Source organism: Aquila chrysaetos, chromosome 23, assembly GCF_900496995.4.
Source record: "Aquila chrysaetos chrysaetos chromosome 23, bAquChr1.4, whole genome shotgun sequence".
Classification (NCBI taxonomy): Eukaryota; Metazoa; Chordata; class Aves; order Accipitriformes; family Accipitridae; genus Aquila; species Aquila chrysaetos.
The window spans coordinates 3,515,421-3,534,364 of NC_044026.1; the positions used below are offsets into that span (position 1 = coordinate 3,515,421).

General features: G+C 45.9%; 1 protein-coding gene across 1 annotated transcript in view; it reads right to left on the reverse strand.

The window, feature by feature from the left end:
* The window catches only part of SH3RF3 (SH3 domain containing ring finger 3), a 250,616-nt gene that overhangs the window by 31,804 nt on the left and 199,868 nt on the right, over positions 1-18,944 (reverse strand). The window contains exons 5-8 of the mRNA XM_029999202.2: positions 17,791-17,891; positions 13,508-13,678; positions 9,904-10,154; positions 5,582-5,886 (exon numbers count right to left, since the gene is read on the reverse strand). Coding sequence (XP_029855062.1) covers positions 5,582-5,886; positions 9,904-10,154; positions 13,508-13,678; positions 17,791-17,891 — 828 coding nt within the window. The remainder of the gene's footprint in view (positions 1-5,581; positions 5,887-9,903; positions 10,155-13,507; positions 13,679-17,790; positions 17,892-18,944) is intronic.

Genomic DNA, 18,944 nt, shown 5'->3' on the forward strand with positions numbered 1-18,944 from the left:
TGCAAGTCACGCAGGGACACTTGCAGGGCCAGAAAACAGGCCTTGGCTTGTTCTGTTTTGTAACGTAGTCCTTACACCAGGATCATGCCAAACATACTGTATCATTTGAGGAATGCAGCTATTTTGAGCAGAAGGACCAATATTTGAGAAAGTGAGTGACAATGGTGAGAACAGACAGATGTTTACCAATTCAGTCTTCACATACAAAACTGTTGGTGCATGTTCAAAGTAATTTTCTGGAGATGTGTCTGTTGTTGTCTTAACATCAGTAAACAGCGGCCCAGTGTATTTTCCCATTTGTTGTGACTTGCTTATCCAGATCCTCTATATATTCCAGGGACACAGTTACTAAATTTAAAGCTGCAAACAGATTTGTTCTCTCAGCACACTTGTAAGAAACGTTTGATTTTACATTGCCAATTTTCAAATATTTCTATATACTCTGGCTAGGTAAAACAGTAAGGAATTGGTATAACTCAGTGATGAATTAATGGCTTGCTTGCTAGTGCAAGCTCTTATTTTCCTCTTTAGCAGATATTCGGCCAGACATTTTGGAAGAGTTTAATCAAAATCCTCATCAAAAGCCAAATGAGTGGATTTTAAAGAAAGTTTAATTACAGTGGTCAAACCACCCATCATGATTTGCTTGATTTGATTAACGTAATGAGGAGCACATTTAATGAGAAATGCATTAATTCATTCAAACAAGTGGTTTTATCAGAGGTATTAAGCACCAGCCCAGATTATGTTCAGCAGAAACTATTATAGCAAAAATTGACCGAGGTCAAAGCAGTAGTCATGCCATAATTACAAGCTCTCAGCTGTAATCTACCAGTTGAACTTGGGCAGTGCTCATCATGACTGAAAAACCAGGGTCCTCATTTTAAAAAGCCCCCAAAACATAGGGTTTTGCTTCCATTCCACAGCTGGGATCACCATCCCTTTCTTTCAGATGTTCAGAAGCTTCGGGAACTGGCACTGAATTGTCTGAGTTTCAGATGGTTACACATGCAGATATTATTAGCAAATGATGAAGTGACAGCTCAAAGAGCTCCTGATACCACCCCCTACCCTTGAAGGAAATGACTGTTCCCCGTTTACTCTCTCTTTTACCTCCCTCCTGTCCCTGTGATGTCTTTGGGACACTCCTGTTCCTAACTTGGAATAGAGTGACTTTGGGGGAGAATTATTATTTTCCTTCTGGGGAAGGAAACCTCCGTCTTGGAAAAGAAGAAAAATTGGCCTCAGGCGGGAAATATTTGAGAAAAAGAAGAGTCTCTTTTACACCTTCCTCTTTTCCACTGCCGCCTTCAGATAGATTTCAGCCCCTATATTCCAACTTTCCTCTTTCAGGACCCCTCCCCATGGCCTTTACACAGCATCCTTCACCTCCATCCTCCCCACTGGCACCCCTTCTCCAGTGTCCCCCGCTGTATCTCCCGGCAGCTGCTAATGCTCTTCTCCCCCCCGTGCTGCCCTGCCCATCGTTACCTCTTTGACTTCTGCCATGCTCCCTTGTCTTTATTCAGTCCCCAGCTTGTTATTGCTGTAACGTCTGTGCTACCTCTGCGTGAGCCGCCTTTCCTGCTGCTTTGTACTGCGTGCGTATAGCACTGAAACAGCTTTGATTTTCAAGTGCTCTACTTCTAAGCCTGCTTGGCTGCCTGAGCACTTTTCAAGCACTGTTGCACGGTGGACTTAAAGCACTGTCTATTGCTCAGTCTTTCATCAACTACCACCAGCAGCTGGCAAAGGAGAGCACCTTTGAAACTGTTCCCTAAACAGACAGGAGGCTGGTCAAGGAGTTGAGAAGCAGAGCACAAGGCCAGTTGCAGACAGGATCCTCTGGGGGTAGGTGCATACCGACAAGTGAAGACTGGTGTGGAGGCCATATTCTACCTCCTGATTAAGTCAGCAGGAGTATGACAGTAAGACACTATTATTAGAGTGCCTAAATGAATGTAGGTGCCAAGGTTCACCTGCAGGTTTGGAAGTCTGGATCAAGACCTTCAAGAAATAAGCTGAAGTAGAGAACTAGAGATGTCAAAAAACAGACCTAAGGATTTATTTGCTGTATTAATAGAAGACGAGCAAGAAAACCATTCCTGCTGAGCTGAAAACCGTAATCCTTAGGATTATTTCTGCCACTTGCCTTTGAACCACAAGGAAACGGGTAAAAATTGGAATTGGAGTCCCTTGATTTTAGAGAAATCTTGGGATGTGCCTGTGTCTGACTGCTGCGCACCAACAGGAACCTGTGATACTGGCATATAAACATTTGCACAGAGGAAAGCACTAACAGTGACAACCTCACCAGTACACTCAGCAAGGCTGCTCCCAAGGTAAAGACAATTCTGTCTTGGAACAAGCAACACAAATAGCATATACAGACTCACTACAGCAGCTGCCCCTTGATGTCACATTTGGTACCCTTGAGTGGCATCTAGGTGGGAAATCATAAAACATAAATTGGTAGAAGATTATATCTTAAAATACTTTTCCCCACTATCTCCCATCCCAGCCTTCAAGCAGCCAACCAACCTTGCTAAACTCATCACCTGAAGAAAATTTCCCAAGGACCAATATATCTGACTATATCAGTGATAAATGCAAGAATCGCAATTTATCTCCGCAGCCCTCAAAAGAAACATCTTCTACAACGGAACCGTGAAAACCAACGGATCCTCAGCATGTCCATCCCCAAATGCAAACTACTTCTTCCTACGTACCATGTGCCCTCTGTACCGGAGTGAACTCACACTGACAATCAGTGTGTGAAAGAAAAACGTGGTTAATAACAAGAGAATGTTTCCCAAAACAGCCATTCTCCTTCTGATCATTCAGCCCTCATCCTCAAGGGAATCCTACAAAAGAAAGTGGAAAGACTAAGGTGGGATTAAAATTAATATTTTGATGGGACACCAAAAATTGTTGATTCCAACAACAATGCTAATCTTATGGCACATTACAATTTACCTCAGATACAATTTGCTAATCTCAATTTCTCAGGAGATAATTACCTGTGCATTTCTTCTGTCTGGTGTTCAGTAGAGCTGAAGACCTTATTATCACTCCTCTTACTAACAACCCCTCTGTTCCTTTCATCTCAAAGTACCTGACTGATTAATATAATGAAACTAACTCAGATAAATTGCTTCCGATCTTTGCTTATCTGGCAGTTTGCTAGTTATGTCCCTGCTTCTGTTTTTTGCTCCTTGGACTTGTCTGTTTTTTCCTATCAGGTGTACTGATAACAGATATTGCCTCTCTCCACAGATATTCCTTCTGAGTGTTATGACTGTTCCCTATTTACCAAAAAACCTGCCCAACCAGCCTCCACTTTGGAAATATCAAGCATGGTTCCCAGATATGGCTCCAGTTCTGACTCAGAGATTCCTTTTTGAATAGTTATACAGCTTTAGTCTGGCATTATCCAAGCTCTCAACTGCTTCAAAGAAATATTTGGGTTTATGGAAAAAATAGGAACACAACTTAACTGGCCAAACATCAGTCACTACTTCTAGAAGGAAAGGAAGCATCATTAACTCAGATCTTTCTAAAATGAAAGTGAAATATGACATGGAGGAGATTCAGGAATATATTGTTCAACACAGGGCAGTAATGCACCACCAAATCCAGTCAGAGATGAAAATTTTTATTCTCGCTTCTCTCTGATACTTCCCAGGTACTGAATTGGCCTTTGGCAACGCTCATTGCAATGACATAGTATATTATTTGCTTCTCCCCTTCATTCATGGAGCTCAAAACCCCCGTAACTTTATTTCTCTGCATCCAAATTCAGTAACTTAAAGCTGTAACAGCTTGGGAAAGGTTAACCAGTATCTTAGGAAGGGACTCGATATAATTTTGCCTAAGAAATTTCAGTGTGCAGTCCCACATGAATTAAAATATATGGACCTATAGAATAGCATGATATGTTTTAGGAAGTATTAAATAAGCCAGTACACAAAGCTCTGAGGTAATGTGCAGATCTACCACCTTCTGCCAAATACTGTACACCTCCTTGGACTTGCAGAAGTGGCAGGTATTGTTCTGCTCACACAGCATGCAGTCCTTGATGCACAGTTGGAAGTCATTCTTTGTAAACAAGTACCTAAATTTCACATCCAGGGCAGAAGTTCTACACCCTTCTTCTTTCACCAAAAGGGACTCACAGAAAATTCAAGACAGGATTAAGGAAAGGATTTTAAAACTTGTGTTCCTCATCTTGTGAAATCAGGGATTATCTGTGACCCTGACCACACATGAGACCTGCAACCTCAGCATTACCATATACAAAGTAAATGTTTACCCTGTATGTGCCTGTCACCACGGAAAAGCTTGGGGAATGTACGGAAAGGATTTTTTGCAGGACCAAAGGAAAAGCAGGCCCCCACGTGTCTTCCTCCTACTCAGATACAAACCAGGATCTTGCTTCCAGCAGGCAGTTTGTATCAGTGGGTTCTGCTAGGCAGTACGGAGATAACCCTCAGCTTTGATAAATGGCAACTGCTAACACAATGTAAACATTTGGTAAAAGCAAAATATTTGCCAAGAACCTAAAAGGCGGAGTGCTTAAAGCAGCTCTCCATGGTGGCTTTCCTGGCTCCTAAGAAGTTGAACCTACAGTGCATCGTACCTATGTCCCAACAAGCCATATTTAATTCCCTCCTCCGCATTTGGCTGTGCCACTGCAATGGAAGTTTGTGCAAGAAACGGAGGAGATGTTTCTGGAGCAGTAGAACAGCTCCTGCTGCTCATGAGCCAGTGTTTTACTGTGCCTGTGGCACCTGCCCCAGGGCTGGTACCACCACCAGCTTCTCCCGCCTAGCGAGGCAGATGGCTTCTGACTCGGCCACCCGGTTTCGGCGGCCAAGGCCCCGCCATAATGTCTTTCCGCACCGCTGCAAATTGGCAGATCCAGGCCCCGACCGTTGGAAGAAACGCATAAACTCAGCCCATTTAGCGGCTCAGCTTCGTTACCCACCCGCGAGCGGGTAACGCGAGTGCCGCGTTGGGGATGGTGCGGGGTGCGGGGGGGGGAAAGGATGAAGCGTGAAAATAACGCGAGACGAGGATGCCCAAGCTGGCAGGCGAAGAAAACCAGCTTCTAGCGGCCGCAGGCTCCCTCCTCGAGAGCCTCGTCAGAGGGAGAGGCGGCGGGAGCGCGGGCAATGGCGGGAGCGCGGGCGATGGCAGGAGTGCGGGCGATAGCGGGAGCGCGGGCGATGGCGGCCGCAGGCTCCCTCCTCAAGAGCCCCGTCAGAGGGAGAGGCGGTGGGAGCGCGGGCGATGGCGGGAGTGCGGGCGATGGCGGGTGCAGGCTCCCTCCTCGAGAGCCCCGTCAGAGGGAGAGGCGGCGGGAGCGCGGGCAATGGCGGGAGCGCGGGCGATGGCGGCCGCAGGCTCCCTCCTCGAGAGCCCCGTCAGAGGGAGAGGCGGCGGGAGCGCGGGCAATGGCGGGAGCGCGGGCGATGGCGGGCGCAGGCTCCCTCCTCGAGAGCCTCGTCAGAGGGAGAGGCGGCGGGAGCGCGGGCAATGGCGGGAGCGCGGGCGACGGCGGGCGCGCGGCGGCCCTTACCTTCTCGTTCTTCCTCTCCTCGGCCTTTCCGGCGGGGCCGGGGGCGACGGGGCCGCCCAGGGACCCGCCGCCCGCCTCACCGTTGAGGTGGGCCGCGCTGACGTTGGGTGGGGTGATGGCGGCGGCGGCGGAGGTGAGGGGGATGAGGGGCCGGCTCCCCGGGGCGGGCGGCTGGTGGCCGTGCTGCGGGGAGACGGCGGGGTGAGGCCGGATGGTTGCCGCCGGCAAGCGGGAGGGCGAGCTGGGCGTCCGCAGGGGCGAGACCGTGGCGGTGGGCCGCTCCGGGGCCGGCACCGGGGGGTGAGCTGCGGAGGGAGGACAGAGAACGGTTAAGCTCCCCACGCGCTGCCGGACCCGGCCCTTCGGCGGCCATCCCCCACGGGGGCCCGACGGGGAGCTGAGCTTTCAGTCTTAACCCAGGATTATCTCAGCCTGCAAGTGTTTTCGGCTCAGTCGCCCTCCTGGCTGCGAAAGGCCTGTCTGCGGTCACCGAAATGGCTGGTCCTCCCTGCTGATGCGACTGGGGAACGGCCTGACCACCCCTGCCCATGCTTCGAAACAAACAGCAAGCCTGCCGTGTTTTTAAAATACCTTATGTCGCTCCAGCTGAGCTGTTTTCCGAACCTCCAGGACACCCTCCTAAGCGGATAGGTTTCGGAGCAACGCAACAAGGGACCTAAAGGGCTAGCCCAGGTGATCCACACGGACCTCGAAGCCAGCGATTACAAAGGAAGGGCTCTTGTTTCAAACCCTAACAAAATGATCAACAGCACATCACTGTGCTGCACAAGATAAATTAAACAGAAATCCGCCAGAGGATTTCTGAGCTCAGCCTCGACTCTGCCAGCAAAGTCCCTAAGGGACCATGCAGCGCCTTTTGGTCTTGCTGCCCCTGCTGAGCAAACCCTGCCTACAAGCAGAAGGAACCAGGAATTAGCGCTCATCTCTTTAACGGTGACCGTGACACACTGCCGAGGTCAGCTCTCCAGGGATCCGGGAGCCTGTTGCATGGTTCATGTTGCAAAAAGTGTGACAAAGCTCCAGCTCCATTTCCACAACAATATTGCCTCTGACTTCCAGGTTGGTTGATTGCTTCAGGTGTAACCTACATACAGCTCCACTTCAAGTACCTACAGACCAGAACCCAAATCCACACTCAGACATTCCCTCGCTTAAATGATTCAATAGTAGGGCTGGCTGGAAAATGCCCATTTCACAAATGATTTCAAGGTTTCATAATCTGGTTTAGTTCTGCCTCAGTGCAAAATCTGAACCTTTGAACATTCTTCTAAGCACAACCTACTCACCTACCCCACAATAACCTCTATTCTGGTCAGGGCATTCACCTGGGACGTGAAAACACAGGAACTGGTCACTGCGCTGTTCTCCTCTGCAGCGAACAGCTCTGGGCAGCTGTCTATTCCCTTTGCAACCGGAGCCAGGACAGCTTCATGGCTGAAGTCCGGTTGAACTACATCCATTCCTGACAAAAAGCTTCGAGTCCAACAGATCAGCTTTTCTTTGACCAAGAAGCATTTTTCTGGAAAATTTCTGACCCACTCTGATCTGTGGTTTTCTTACAAATTCATCCGAAGGATACATTTTTATGCAGGACCAGCTGGAATTCACTCAATCTATAACTAAACGACAATGCTAGAACAACTCAGACCACTATTTTCTGTTTCTGTGGTTAACAGCGGCACCCATTACCAGGGATTGAAACAATAAGGAGTGCTGTTAATCATGCTCACTACACCAGCTGAGCACTGCTGCCAGGAGGGAATTTCATCCCCCAGCCTTATGCCCTATTATCTGAAGTGATACAGAACGTGATGGGCCAGTGATCATCAGATTAGCACCTCCAAAGTTTACATGATTCTCCCTCATGGTAACTCCTTGACTCTGTAACATCTCTTTTTATTAATGTTGCTCATAGCAAATCAACCAAATTATCATTAACCAGTCTTGAATTTGATGTTATTTTACCATGTAGCATGAGGAAGGGCCTAAAAGTTATTACAGAAGCCTTCAAGACTATTCTTACTCTTAGTTGCCATTTTCCCCTCCGTGGATTACCAAAACCAGAGATTGGACAGTGGAGTTTCTTTCCAGAGAGCCAGACAGGGCACCACTGGTTATCTCGAAGTGATTCCCTCCTTCTGATTTTCCTGTTTGGAACCTGTGTGATGAGCAACCATTGCTGCCAGAAATCTAATTTTCCAGGATGGTTAAGCTTGCAGGGTCAAGGTTTTGAACTACTGGTTATAGGGAGCAATGGCTTTCCTAAATTTAGAGGAAAAGCACAATAATGGAATTTCACTGCATGTACCTGGATGCAGAAGACTGATTTGATAATCATATTAGGTATATTACTTCTTTCATACAGGACTCGGTGTTTCCAGACGCACAAGAAACAGAAAACATGCGAAACAGTAAAATAAATGGCCTGAGAAAAATCAACTCTGAGTAGAGCTCTCACATTTTATTCTGTAATTTCATCTGCTTACTGTTACAATCTATGCCTTTGCTCTGGGATCTCTGGATCTGGACTGTGCTGCATCAAACATGCTATTAATTAGCAATGCTCACTGAAGGCTATTTTTGTTCTACACCACTCATATTTCACTTTGGGTGTATTCCTACATTAGTGGCCTTGTGCAAAATTGATTTGTTACTCATGTATATTGCAAGCCAACAGAAACGTGATTTGAATACTGTGCCAGCTTGCCTCTCTTGGAAAGGTTTTCCAAAAGTCAGTGTGCGCTGCCCTGTCCTGTAGGACTAAAGAGACCTTTTGAGAGGCTCTGGTCAACAGGATACTGATGAGGACATCCATTATGGAGAAAAATACTGATGATGATGAAAAATTTCCTTTATTTATCCTGGCAAAGGTTTATTTAATTAAAACAACAATCTCATTAACCTTCTGGAAGGGCTGGAGAGCTCCCCACTTAGGAGGTTTTGGAGCAGCTCTGTGGTCCCTGGATCACCCTACCTGCCAACTCCTTGGCACTTTAAGATGTCAGAGTGACCTGGAGGAGCAATCTTAAATCAGATAAGCTGCTGGAGGTGTAGCACAGCAGCGTCGTGGAAGGAAGGTGTGGGGCATGCCAGGTGCGTGGGGCAAAATGATGTGTCACCTCAGTTTCAGGGGAGCCCGTCTGCCCGTTGGCATGGGCACAGGAGGCACCAGGAGCTCCCCAGTGCATCCCGAGAGGGGACGTGTCTGCCTTTGCACTGTGGGAGCAGAAGGGCTTTTGGAAGGGTGTGATTTGAGGGGAAAGCAGCTCTTTCTGAACTAGACAAAAAGAGGGTAAATCGATTATTCCCCAGTGTGACATGGATGGCATGTGAAGTCCTGCCGCTGTTTGCTGAGCGGAGCAGCCTGCACTGTTCAAGATTCAGATTCACACGTATTTGATTACGTTTTCTTCCCTTTGGTCTGGACTATGTAGGAGGTGAGATTAGATGGTCATAATGGTGCCTTCTGGCTTCAAAAGGTATGAATCCATGACTTACACCGCAGTGTATTTCTCATTTGTGCCTGCTGTTTTGTGTCTAAGACCTCAGTTTTCAGCAGTCACGGTCCTTACTAATCTGCCTTTGTAAACACAATGGCTCACATGCCTATAAAAAATCAGAAACAAAATGTTTTAAATTTTGCTATAAAGTTCCACCACAGGATTTACTTTTACTTTATTCAACATCAGAGCTGTTTAACATCAGGGAGAGGGGAATAAACTGTACTCTAGAAAATTGTGCTGTACATCAGAAAGGGAACCTAGAAAGAACAGAGGCCCCCTGGTGTGAAAAGCTCTTATTCTCATTTCAAAAAGGTGGCAGCATTTTTCAGATCTTTTGCTTTATCACTAACACCGGGTCCTGTTCTGCCTAATAAATACCTTTCATCCCTGAAGCCCGATGAAATGCTTCTTAATTTTAAGTCGTGTATTACTTGCCCTGCGATAAGGGCAGTATTTTTCCATCAGCAAGCCAACCGGATTCAGAACTGTTAATCTCCTCAGTATGCAGGGTGCTTGCTTTCACTCAGATAAATTGTATAAATATTTGTAAACACTATAATCTATTTCAGCTGTAGCAACAGAACAATCTGATAAACACAACGTGGTTCCCAGGGATCAATAGAAGCCCATAAATATTACAAGCAAATAAAACATACTCTATTCCACATTGACTGAGCTGTGACTAAAACGAGAAAGCAAGCTGCGGGGCCGGGCAGATTCGAGAGGCTCGCGCTCGAGGGGTACGACATTAATCCTGCCGACGCAGGGCGAGAGACACCGGCGGGCGTACGCACATACCCATCTGCATGGCGTTGCGGGGCTGGCTGGCTGGCTGCTGAGCTGAGTACCTCAAGCAGTTATTCAGCTGCGGAGAGGCTGCCTGTAGCTGGGGATGCGTCTGAGGCACAGTGATAGGGACAACAGGTCTGACGGCTGTGGTGGCATTGGTGTGACCGGCCCCGATGGGGTGGATGGCTCCTGGGGCTCCTTTCGTTGTCGGAGCTCCCCCGGCTCCGCTGTTCCTGGGCTGCCCGGCTCCCACCGGCACCCTGCGTGGAGACAAGGCACAGCGTAAGCATGCTGCGGAGACCCCGACACCCAGCCACAACGCTGATAAGCGCCCCCAGTTACTTAGGGGGTCCAACATGACACCCTCTCAGGTGTTAAAGTAAAACGAGATATAGATATATATTGATCTTTATAGGACACAGTCGTCAGCATGCTGGAGGACATTTTCACCCCTTTATCCTACAGGAAGAAGTGCAGGGTAAAAATGGAAAAGATAATTTTTCTCATCACTTTTTTTTCTTAAGCTACATTTCTGTCTGAATAGTTGCTAGTAAAATCACAAATCTAAATTCAGGAAAAAAGGATATCTCCCAAATGTCATTTTGTGTGCCAGAGGCTATTTTACGGGCACTAATGGAGTGATAATTAAAACAGACTCAGAGATCTTTTCTTAGGATCAAACCTGCATACAGCCCCACAGGGAGAAAAAAAGATGGATAACACCAAATTGGTGTGTGGCTGTTGAAGGGGACTGAAAAGCAGCAGACTTGGCAGAGCTTGGCTTGGCTGAACACTTACCCTACCGATGTAACCAGCCCTAGCTTAGACTTGCTAAGGAAATGCAAAAGGGGAGGGAATGCAGCTGACCTTACTGAAAAGGAAATCCAAACAATAATCAATGCCTCTTTTGCTGCTCACTTAAACTGCATGCATAGTTTGAGTTTCATCTGAGCGGCTGGGGAGACCTCGGAGGGAAGGAATGAGGCTCCTTCTCCTATGCAATGAGTTCAGCCTAGAGCAGGTCTTGGTCCTCTTACCACTGAGCTAGAAACTCTGTGACCAGCGCAGGAGGACACTGGGGAGGACAGAAGGACACCAATGGACAAACTCAGCTGCTGCTCAGCAGCTCCTTCTCTGAGTTTCTTACTCAGGTTCCTGAGTAATTTCCTTCCCCAGCAGTAGATGCCATGAAACAGAGGGATCATTTTGTGCTGTCTCCGCTCCCGGGCTGCTCCATGTGCCAAGGTCCTCTCCAGGGAAGGACAGCAGAGGGGATATGACACAGAACGAAGCATGGTGGAGGAGATGGAAATGAGACAGTGCAGGGGGGTAGCAAGGGAGGAGGGGATAACGGAAAGGGTACAAGACCAACCTATGGGGGGTGGGACTGGGAGAACTTCTGGGGCCCCCAAATTGTTGTGTGGGAACACAGAGAGGAGAAGAGCAGAAAGGAGGAGTGCGCTGAACAATCTGGCCCAATTCAGAGGACAAGAAAGACAGAAGAAGCAACCCTAAGAAAAGAATGGAAAGGGGAAGAGCCAGAAGAGTGAAATTCTGATAGAAAGAGACCAAAAGACAGGCTGGAAGATATGGTGTAAAAGTGCAAAAGATAGCCATCCCCTCTGCCCAATCTCCCCTCCCTCCAAAATCGCAGGAGGAAAAACAACACTGTGGTGTCATTGACTTGACTCATCTCATGGTGCAAGGTTTGCCTGGATTACATTTTGCTAAATGAATCTGAGGTTGGTTTTTTTTTTCTTCAATTTTTTTTTCATCTGCCTCCAGGTAGGGAAAAGCTGGGAATCCCACCAGATGGAAATCTTGACTGTCATCTGCTGTGAAGAGCTGGCAGGGTAGCAGCAAGTTTCAGCTGGAGCTGGCTTGGCCATCTGCACTAGATTGAGTTTGCCAGAAAAGCACACCTAATAATCCACCGAGAGCTGCATTCAGGCAAACATGCACACCGACAGTACAGAAACTGTCTGTGACTCCCACAGCGCTGGATAGATGTTGCACGTGGCAAATTTTCTCTGCTGCCCTGTGCCTCTCTGTCTGTCTAAAGGGTCTTGTCCTTTTTCCACCATGCTCTGCTCACACACGTGCTTTGGCAGCTTATAAATCTAGTTCAGTGTTACTAAATTCATGGGCAACTTCTTTTTCTTGGGTTTTGTAGGGAGTGGCAGAAAAACATGCATGAATCTAATCCTCTGCTTTGCTGTCAAAGGGGAACAAAGTCAGTTGAAAGTGCAGCAAATAGGAGATTTTGTTGCTATCAGATTTTTCTTGTTGTTCTCACTGAGGGTGATTTACACAGGAACTTAATTAGCTTGCAGGATCATAAATATAATCATAAAGCTGCTTTTGGGTTTTGTGGAAAGCACTTTTGCCCTTTAGCACTTCTCTCTGTCTTGTTCTAGCTGTGACATGCTGCATTTAATAAAGTCTTGCTGATTCAGATCACCAACCCTTCAGCACAAACTTCTTTACTAATTAAGAGCTGAAAAGGCAAGGAGTGAAGGCAGCCAAGGGGCTCTATAAAACCAGGTAAATACATTTAGGTTGATGAAGAGTGAAGAACCCATTAATTGGGTTAATTAATGCTGTTTTTTTTTTACTGAAATGCAATATTAAGACTGTCAGCAGGCTTAAGTTATCATCTTCTAATCTGCTCTTAACTTTTGGTCTTGCTCAGTCCACATATTACAAACTTGACATAAACTGAAGTTAGAACAAATCTGGATCAATTTTCCAAGATCAACACTGTCTGAGTTGTGAAGTGCCTTTCTCTGGAGAGGAGCGAAAGATGGTGGAGACTCTGTGCATGTGGGAGGAGAGACTGAGAGCATACAAGAAGGAGTGAGTTCGGTTTGCAAACCCACGGTTGCTCTAAAGGAGATCCGGGCATACACATGGCAACATTGACCTGCAAGGAGCATGTGAGGCAAAACAGGCCGGGACACACTGATGAACTTTCTCCTCAGTTTGCAGACTATTTCAGGGTGGGCTCTAGATCAGAAACAACCTTCGATTGGTGTCATCCAACACCAAACTCTGACAAAAGGCATTCCTCCCCAAACGTGCTATTCTTTCCTTTTCTCATCTTCTGCAACTGAGACAGATGTAGCTAAAATCAGACAATTTACTGAACTCTCCTACCGCTTCTGAAATTTAACGGTTCAAACACTAGTCCAGATCCAAACACTCCAAGATCTTTGATTCAAGAAAAACAAAATCTACATGAGGAGCTACTGAAAAGCAAGACACAAGCATTCCTTGTTTTGTTTAACCCCATTACATGTCCAGTAGTTTTATAACAATAACAAGATCATTAGCCAACAGATTCTTTACAATAGTAAAACCTGGGCTCAGCAGACTTTACAAAGTCAGAGGTTGTAAATGCCATCATCTAACACAACTAGTGAAGTCTTCTGAGAACATGGATAAGTCCAATGCTACAACCAGCAAGTTTCATTACCCAAGCTTGCAATGCCACCAGAAAATTTCTGAAAGGGGAATGTGATTTAATAGAGCTATGTTGTTTTCAGCATCCTCCAGACACAGAATCCCTCTCAGCCCCAGCTCGGGCATATCCACCTTGGCCAGTGGTCCTCACCTTGAAACAGGCGTCACGTAGTTGCCTGGGAAGACGCCAGACATCCCACTCCTCAGAGACGTCCCCTTGAACCAGCCGTCCTGGCACTTCTCAATGACTCGGTACATCTCACCTTTGCGGAGCTCCAGCTCGTCGTTCTTCTGAGGCTTGTAGGCGTACAGGGCTAGGTAGCTGTGGGGAGAGGTCACACAAGAAGAAAGCACACAGCTGATGTCAACCACCACCTTTCCTGCTTCGACTCCAGCCCTGCAGAGCAGACAGCGAGCAGAAACACCGCTCAGAAATGGTCGTTAAAAAGGGACATCATTACAGCACACCAAAGAAGGAACGGCAGAGACAAGATCAACTGGATGCTGAGACAGTAAGGGAATAACTAATCAGATTAAAGGGAGCGGGTAACTTAGAAATTCATAGGACATACTTCTCACTCAGGGCACAACCAAAGCAAAACACTGCCACAAAGCAGCAGTGAAGTTAAAGACTGAGCAGCAGTTTCAGAGGACAAGGTCATTACAGAGACAGCCAGAGTAACCAAGACTCGAGTAGGAAGGGTTTGCAAAGCCTAACATCTGGATGAAGTATATATTCGGATGCTTCAGGGTGGGAGCCACCCCTACTGCGGATTTTCAGAAGAAACTTTTCTTATGGGTAGGCTGCTTCAAAAACATTTAAGGCAGCTTTTCTTGCAGCTTTCTCAACGCTATTTAAGCTGGCCGGTTTTAGAAACAACACACCAGACTGTTCTGATCTGGTATAGTAATTCTTGTATTATGTGGGTAAAACAAAAAGTGACAGAGGGCCAAATTCTGCAAGGGGTTTTTTACTTATGTAAGTGAAGTGGTAAAATTTGGCTTTGGATGTTTTGCATGCAAGTATTCTAATAAATCTTTAACGAGGACTCAATATGTAGAACTTTTTATTTATTTAATTACAGCTTTTATTTATTCCCTTTGTTTAGAGTCTTCCTTTTTATCTCTCTTTTGTTCTTCCGTTACTACTTCAGGGACGTGTCTAATGTTGTGAAATGACTACAACTTAAAGTCCCTAAAGATATTCTCTCTGTTTAGAGAGATCCTTGTTGAAAATTAAGAATGATTGCTTGCGCTTTGGGGAATAACGGAAAGTTGGGATAGGATAGCAAGAGTGCACACACAGGACAACACTTTCTTTGTAAATACCATTTTTTTTTTTGGTACTGTCGCCTTTCTACAAATGCAAAAAGGGATTTCTGGTAATTCTTGATCAAGGTTGTGCCTTCTTGAGATTTTTTTTTAATTTGTGCTTTACAGGCAGTGCAGAGAGATTAGGACAAATGGGGAAACACTTAGAGAAAGTGCATTTACACTACAAAGTGCAGTAGAATGCTCTTAGGCTCAGGGGCGGGTGAGAAGAGGCTTGCTGCCCACCTTATAGCAGCGAACCAGAGAAATAATGAAAACTATAACCATTGTGATTGTAGACTTGCAGCCAATAAAAATGATAGATGGCTTTTTACTTCTGCTCTCCAGGAAATATAATTGAGGAATAAATCCTGTTAGTTTTTCTGATTCTACTCCTTTATGGTACCAGTAGATTTCCTTATTTTTATTCTGAAGGCAGTAAATAAACAGCAGTAATGAGCAGAATATGAAATATTTGGTAACAGCTCCTTGGGGCATGCTTAGGCTGATGTGCCTGGCTCTGTTTACCACGTGCAAGGGGTACAAAGACCTAATCAGAAACTGTGTTGCCTTAGTCAACAGATGGGAGAAACCATCCTGCACATCCTTTGTTTAGCCTGTATAATCAGGTGGTCCTGAGCAGGTCTCTAGCTGTTCACCTGATGGAAAACATAAGGCTACATATGAACTGAAGAACATTAAAATGCATCACCCTGACATGAAATAAGGTTGCATGCTTCAGTGCTAATCCTTCAGCACTGCACTCTGCTAGGACGTAACGGAAAGTGCTGGACTGCGCTCACTCCAGGGAGCAGAAAGCGTGGCTTTGACTACCCCTTTTTAAGTCGCTGCTTACACAGGACTCATATTCAAAAGCTATGGGTAAAGCGGGGTCAAAGACAGAGCATTTTACATAGCCTCACTTAGCCCTGTCCCCAGGGGACTACATGTAATAATGTAATTTACAGGTGGAGATGCTGGAAGAAGGTGCAAGGAAATTACCCTAAGTGGATCATAGGCTGCTTTCCCTTGCAGCTACCTCCAGCTCTCCTACTAGTTTCTTTCTGTTCCTCTCTGCAAATTCCCCCAACTCAGCCTCCAGTAAGCCTGAATATCCAATATCACAATGAGCCTAAACATCCTCCGGAGAGAGTATCAAAATCCTTGCAGAGACTAAAAGAAGGCGTACAACAGCCCAGCCTGGACTCCATGCCAAAACCGACCGATCTCTGTACGGCTAAACCGATGAAAACTTGTATGTGACAACCACACAGCATGACCGTGGGACAACAGAGGTGATCAGCGTTTTCCTCGTGGACCGGCGATCCCACCACCTACGTGGGGCAGTGAGGATGCCCATCCCTGGGGGTTTCCTCTATTAGTCTGCAAAGAGGCAGGGACTTCTCCAAACCCAGCGATAGGCTCAGCCTGGGTCCGCTGCCTGGCCGTGGCCGGCATGCCCGCCCCGTGGGGACAGGCGTACGCCCCGTGTGCTGGCAGAGGGGACGGTGGGAGAGCCGGTGGGACGCCTGCTCTCGTACATGGCTGAAAACAATTTGAGGGCAGGCAGCTTCCCTCCCCAGAAAGTGTTCCTGGGTTTTTCCTCTGGTAGGAAATCAGATCTAGCGGTCCCGTCTGCTGAGGCTGGTTTTGCCTTAAGCCAAAGGCTTTGAACGTGGACGCTTTTCACCATTCTCTAGATTTTAGGTGTGAAACTTTACCAGCAAACTCTACAACCGAGAAGAAAGTGTTAAAACAACAATCTGAAAGCTCACAAAATGTAATAGCAAGTTATTCTGGGCTACGTGAAACAGTGAGGCTATGGGTTGGGGAGCAGGACCTAGAAGAAGCCAAAATGTTTATTAAAAGTTCCCTAAGAACAGGCCTAAGCAAGAAGGCAGCTTGTGTTCTTGGCTTCGGTGAGCTGCCTGTGACTCTGCTTATAATGCAGAAGCCCCAGGGCTCTGTGTAGGGTTGTACCTCCCCAGTTCTGCTACAGCTTTCAGATAAAGCTTCCTCTTTGACTGGAACTTGGCTTGCCAATGCAAAATGACAGACCGGATTACGAGGCTGTTTCACGAGGGAGATGACAGGAGAAGCACGGGAGGGAGAAGGGAAGGCTTGCTGAGGCACGGAGGCAGGGGCATTGCCAGAGAGCTGGAAAATGTCCTGATTCAGCAACTAAATACTGGAAATACTGCCAGTTACTGCTTCCCAGTCTGGGCAATGTTTGAAATAAATTTGTGCCCCACTATGTGCCACACAGGCTGCACAGGGTGACTACAGAGTGATGATGAGACCTCTCTGTGGGGCAGTCAGAGATGTGTAGTACCCCTCAGGTATGAAGATCTCACCTTAGCAGCCAAGAACAAATTTGGTTTGGTTCTGTTCCAACTCCCCTATTCTCCTTAAAGCAGATTTGCTATGTTATTTTAGGATTTTATTTGTGAATTCAGACCTTGTTTTAGTCATATCATAAAACCCTAAAATACTGGCGTGCATATGTGTTTGTGTGTCTATATAGTTCTACTGATTTCACAAGGTATACGTGATGAGATGAAAGGGTTCTGCAGTTTAACTAGACAGGTACCAGATAAACCAACCAGGCTAGAAGAGATTTATTATAATGAAGTCTACTCTTTTTGTTTTGTATCTAGTCAAACTTCTGTTATTCTACACACTATTCAATAAGCCCATATGCCCATGATATGAAGTTTATTTGTTGCCTTTGTTTATGGCACTGAAAAAACGCAATTGGGTCATTTTTTCTGGTTAATGATGAATGATCAGGTGTTCGATTGGATGGGACTACACCTTTTTAAGAGCTTTAAATGAAGGAAGATTTTCTTTAGCTGAGAGGCATTCTGTTTGCTTCACAGTGATTCCTACAGCTGTAATAAACATATCAGGAGTCTAAAAGGGCTCACAGAGAAAGGGGGAAGTCTTGCCGTTCTCTGCTTGTTTTTCAATTTCAGCAGAGGCTGGGTCATGTATGAAATTGCAATCTCTCTCTTCTCAGAAAGCTCCTGAGCTGAGATTCAGGCTTTCAGATTTCAAACACACGCACACATGCACACACAATTGGAAACAAAGAGCACGCAGTGACTGAGATGAGCTGCTTACATATTGAGGGGGAGCTGGACCTTCGGTGGTGTTCCCTGATCTCCAATTATTGCACTTGTCCTGGGACCAGCCACTGTGGCTGTTCCAATTGAAGAGGAATCCTGAAAATACACAAAGAAGAACATACAAGGATTAACATGAAGCCCACCATTTCCTCAAATGCTATGGGGTGAAGGCACAGAAGAAAAAAAATCACATCTTTGATCAATTCCCAGACTTTCTAACTGCATGATACTGCATTAAAAAAGACATCTTTTAGCCTTACACGTTCCAAAAATACATTTCTGACACAAGGGATATTAGGTTATTAACAGCATTTCCATGTACCTGTCAGAGAAATTTAGTTGTACCTTGCATGCAGATCTTAAAAGTTTCAGAATGCAAAACTACTGGGCTGCTTTGTAAAATCAGCTCAACATGTACATCTCTGCAATAGTACCTTCTCTGATAAAAGTAACCTTTTCTCCCTCAAAAGCTTGTTTTTAAAATTGTAGTCTTCTGGTTAATGGTTATGGATCTATGGAGAAGAAGATACTATTCAATTTCCAAAATGCAGTCTCATTTCTGTATACTGCTTTTATCATCAGGAATATTCTTCTCCTTAATAAAAAGGTGACAACACAACCCAAACCAGGAGTACCTCTGAATGGAGAAAGTATGAGTCCCCTCCAGTTTTACCACAGCAAATAAATCCTCACTCTCATATAGAGAACTGGGCAGATCTTTTCCAGCTATTAATATTGAGAGGCAATTCTAAATGCAATCATTCATTTTTTAAAGCTTAATGCTCAGCAAAAGTACGTAGGGCAAACTCTTTTGAGTTGTCTCACCAAAGTCCTCATTCATCTATGTCAAAAATGAATCCCGACTGGAAACTTCTCCTGAAGTAATGCCAAGGCCTGTAGCAACAGTTCTTTGCTGCAAAGACAGGGCAGAGCTGGGCTGATGGGACTTGTAATGGTTTACCTGAGCAAAAGGCTTTTTTAGTAAGTCTAACCAAATGCTGCATGCACATCTGCATGCAGAATGGCTCTGCAAAGTAGGATCCAAAGTTTATGTACAAATTGCAGATTCAGACAGAGTCTGTTACATACAACAAAGATTCTGAGCAGTTCACAGACCTCCAGTGCAGCTTTTCTGTTTCCAAATGCTAT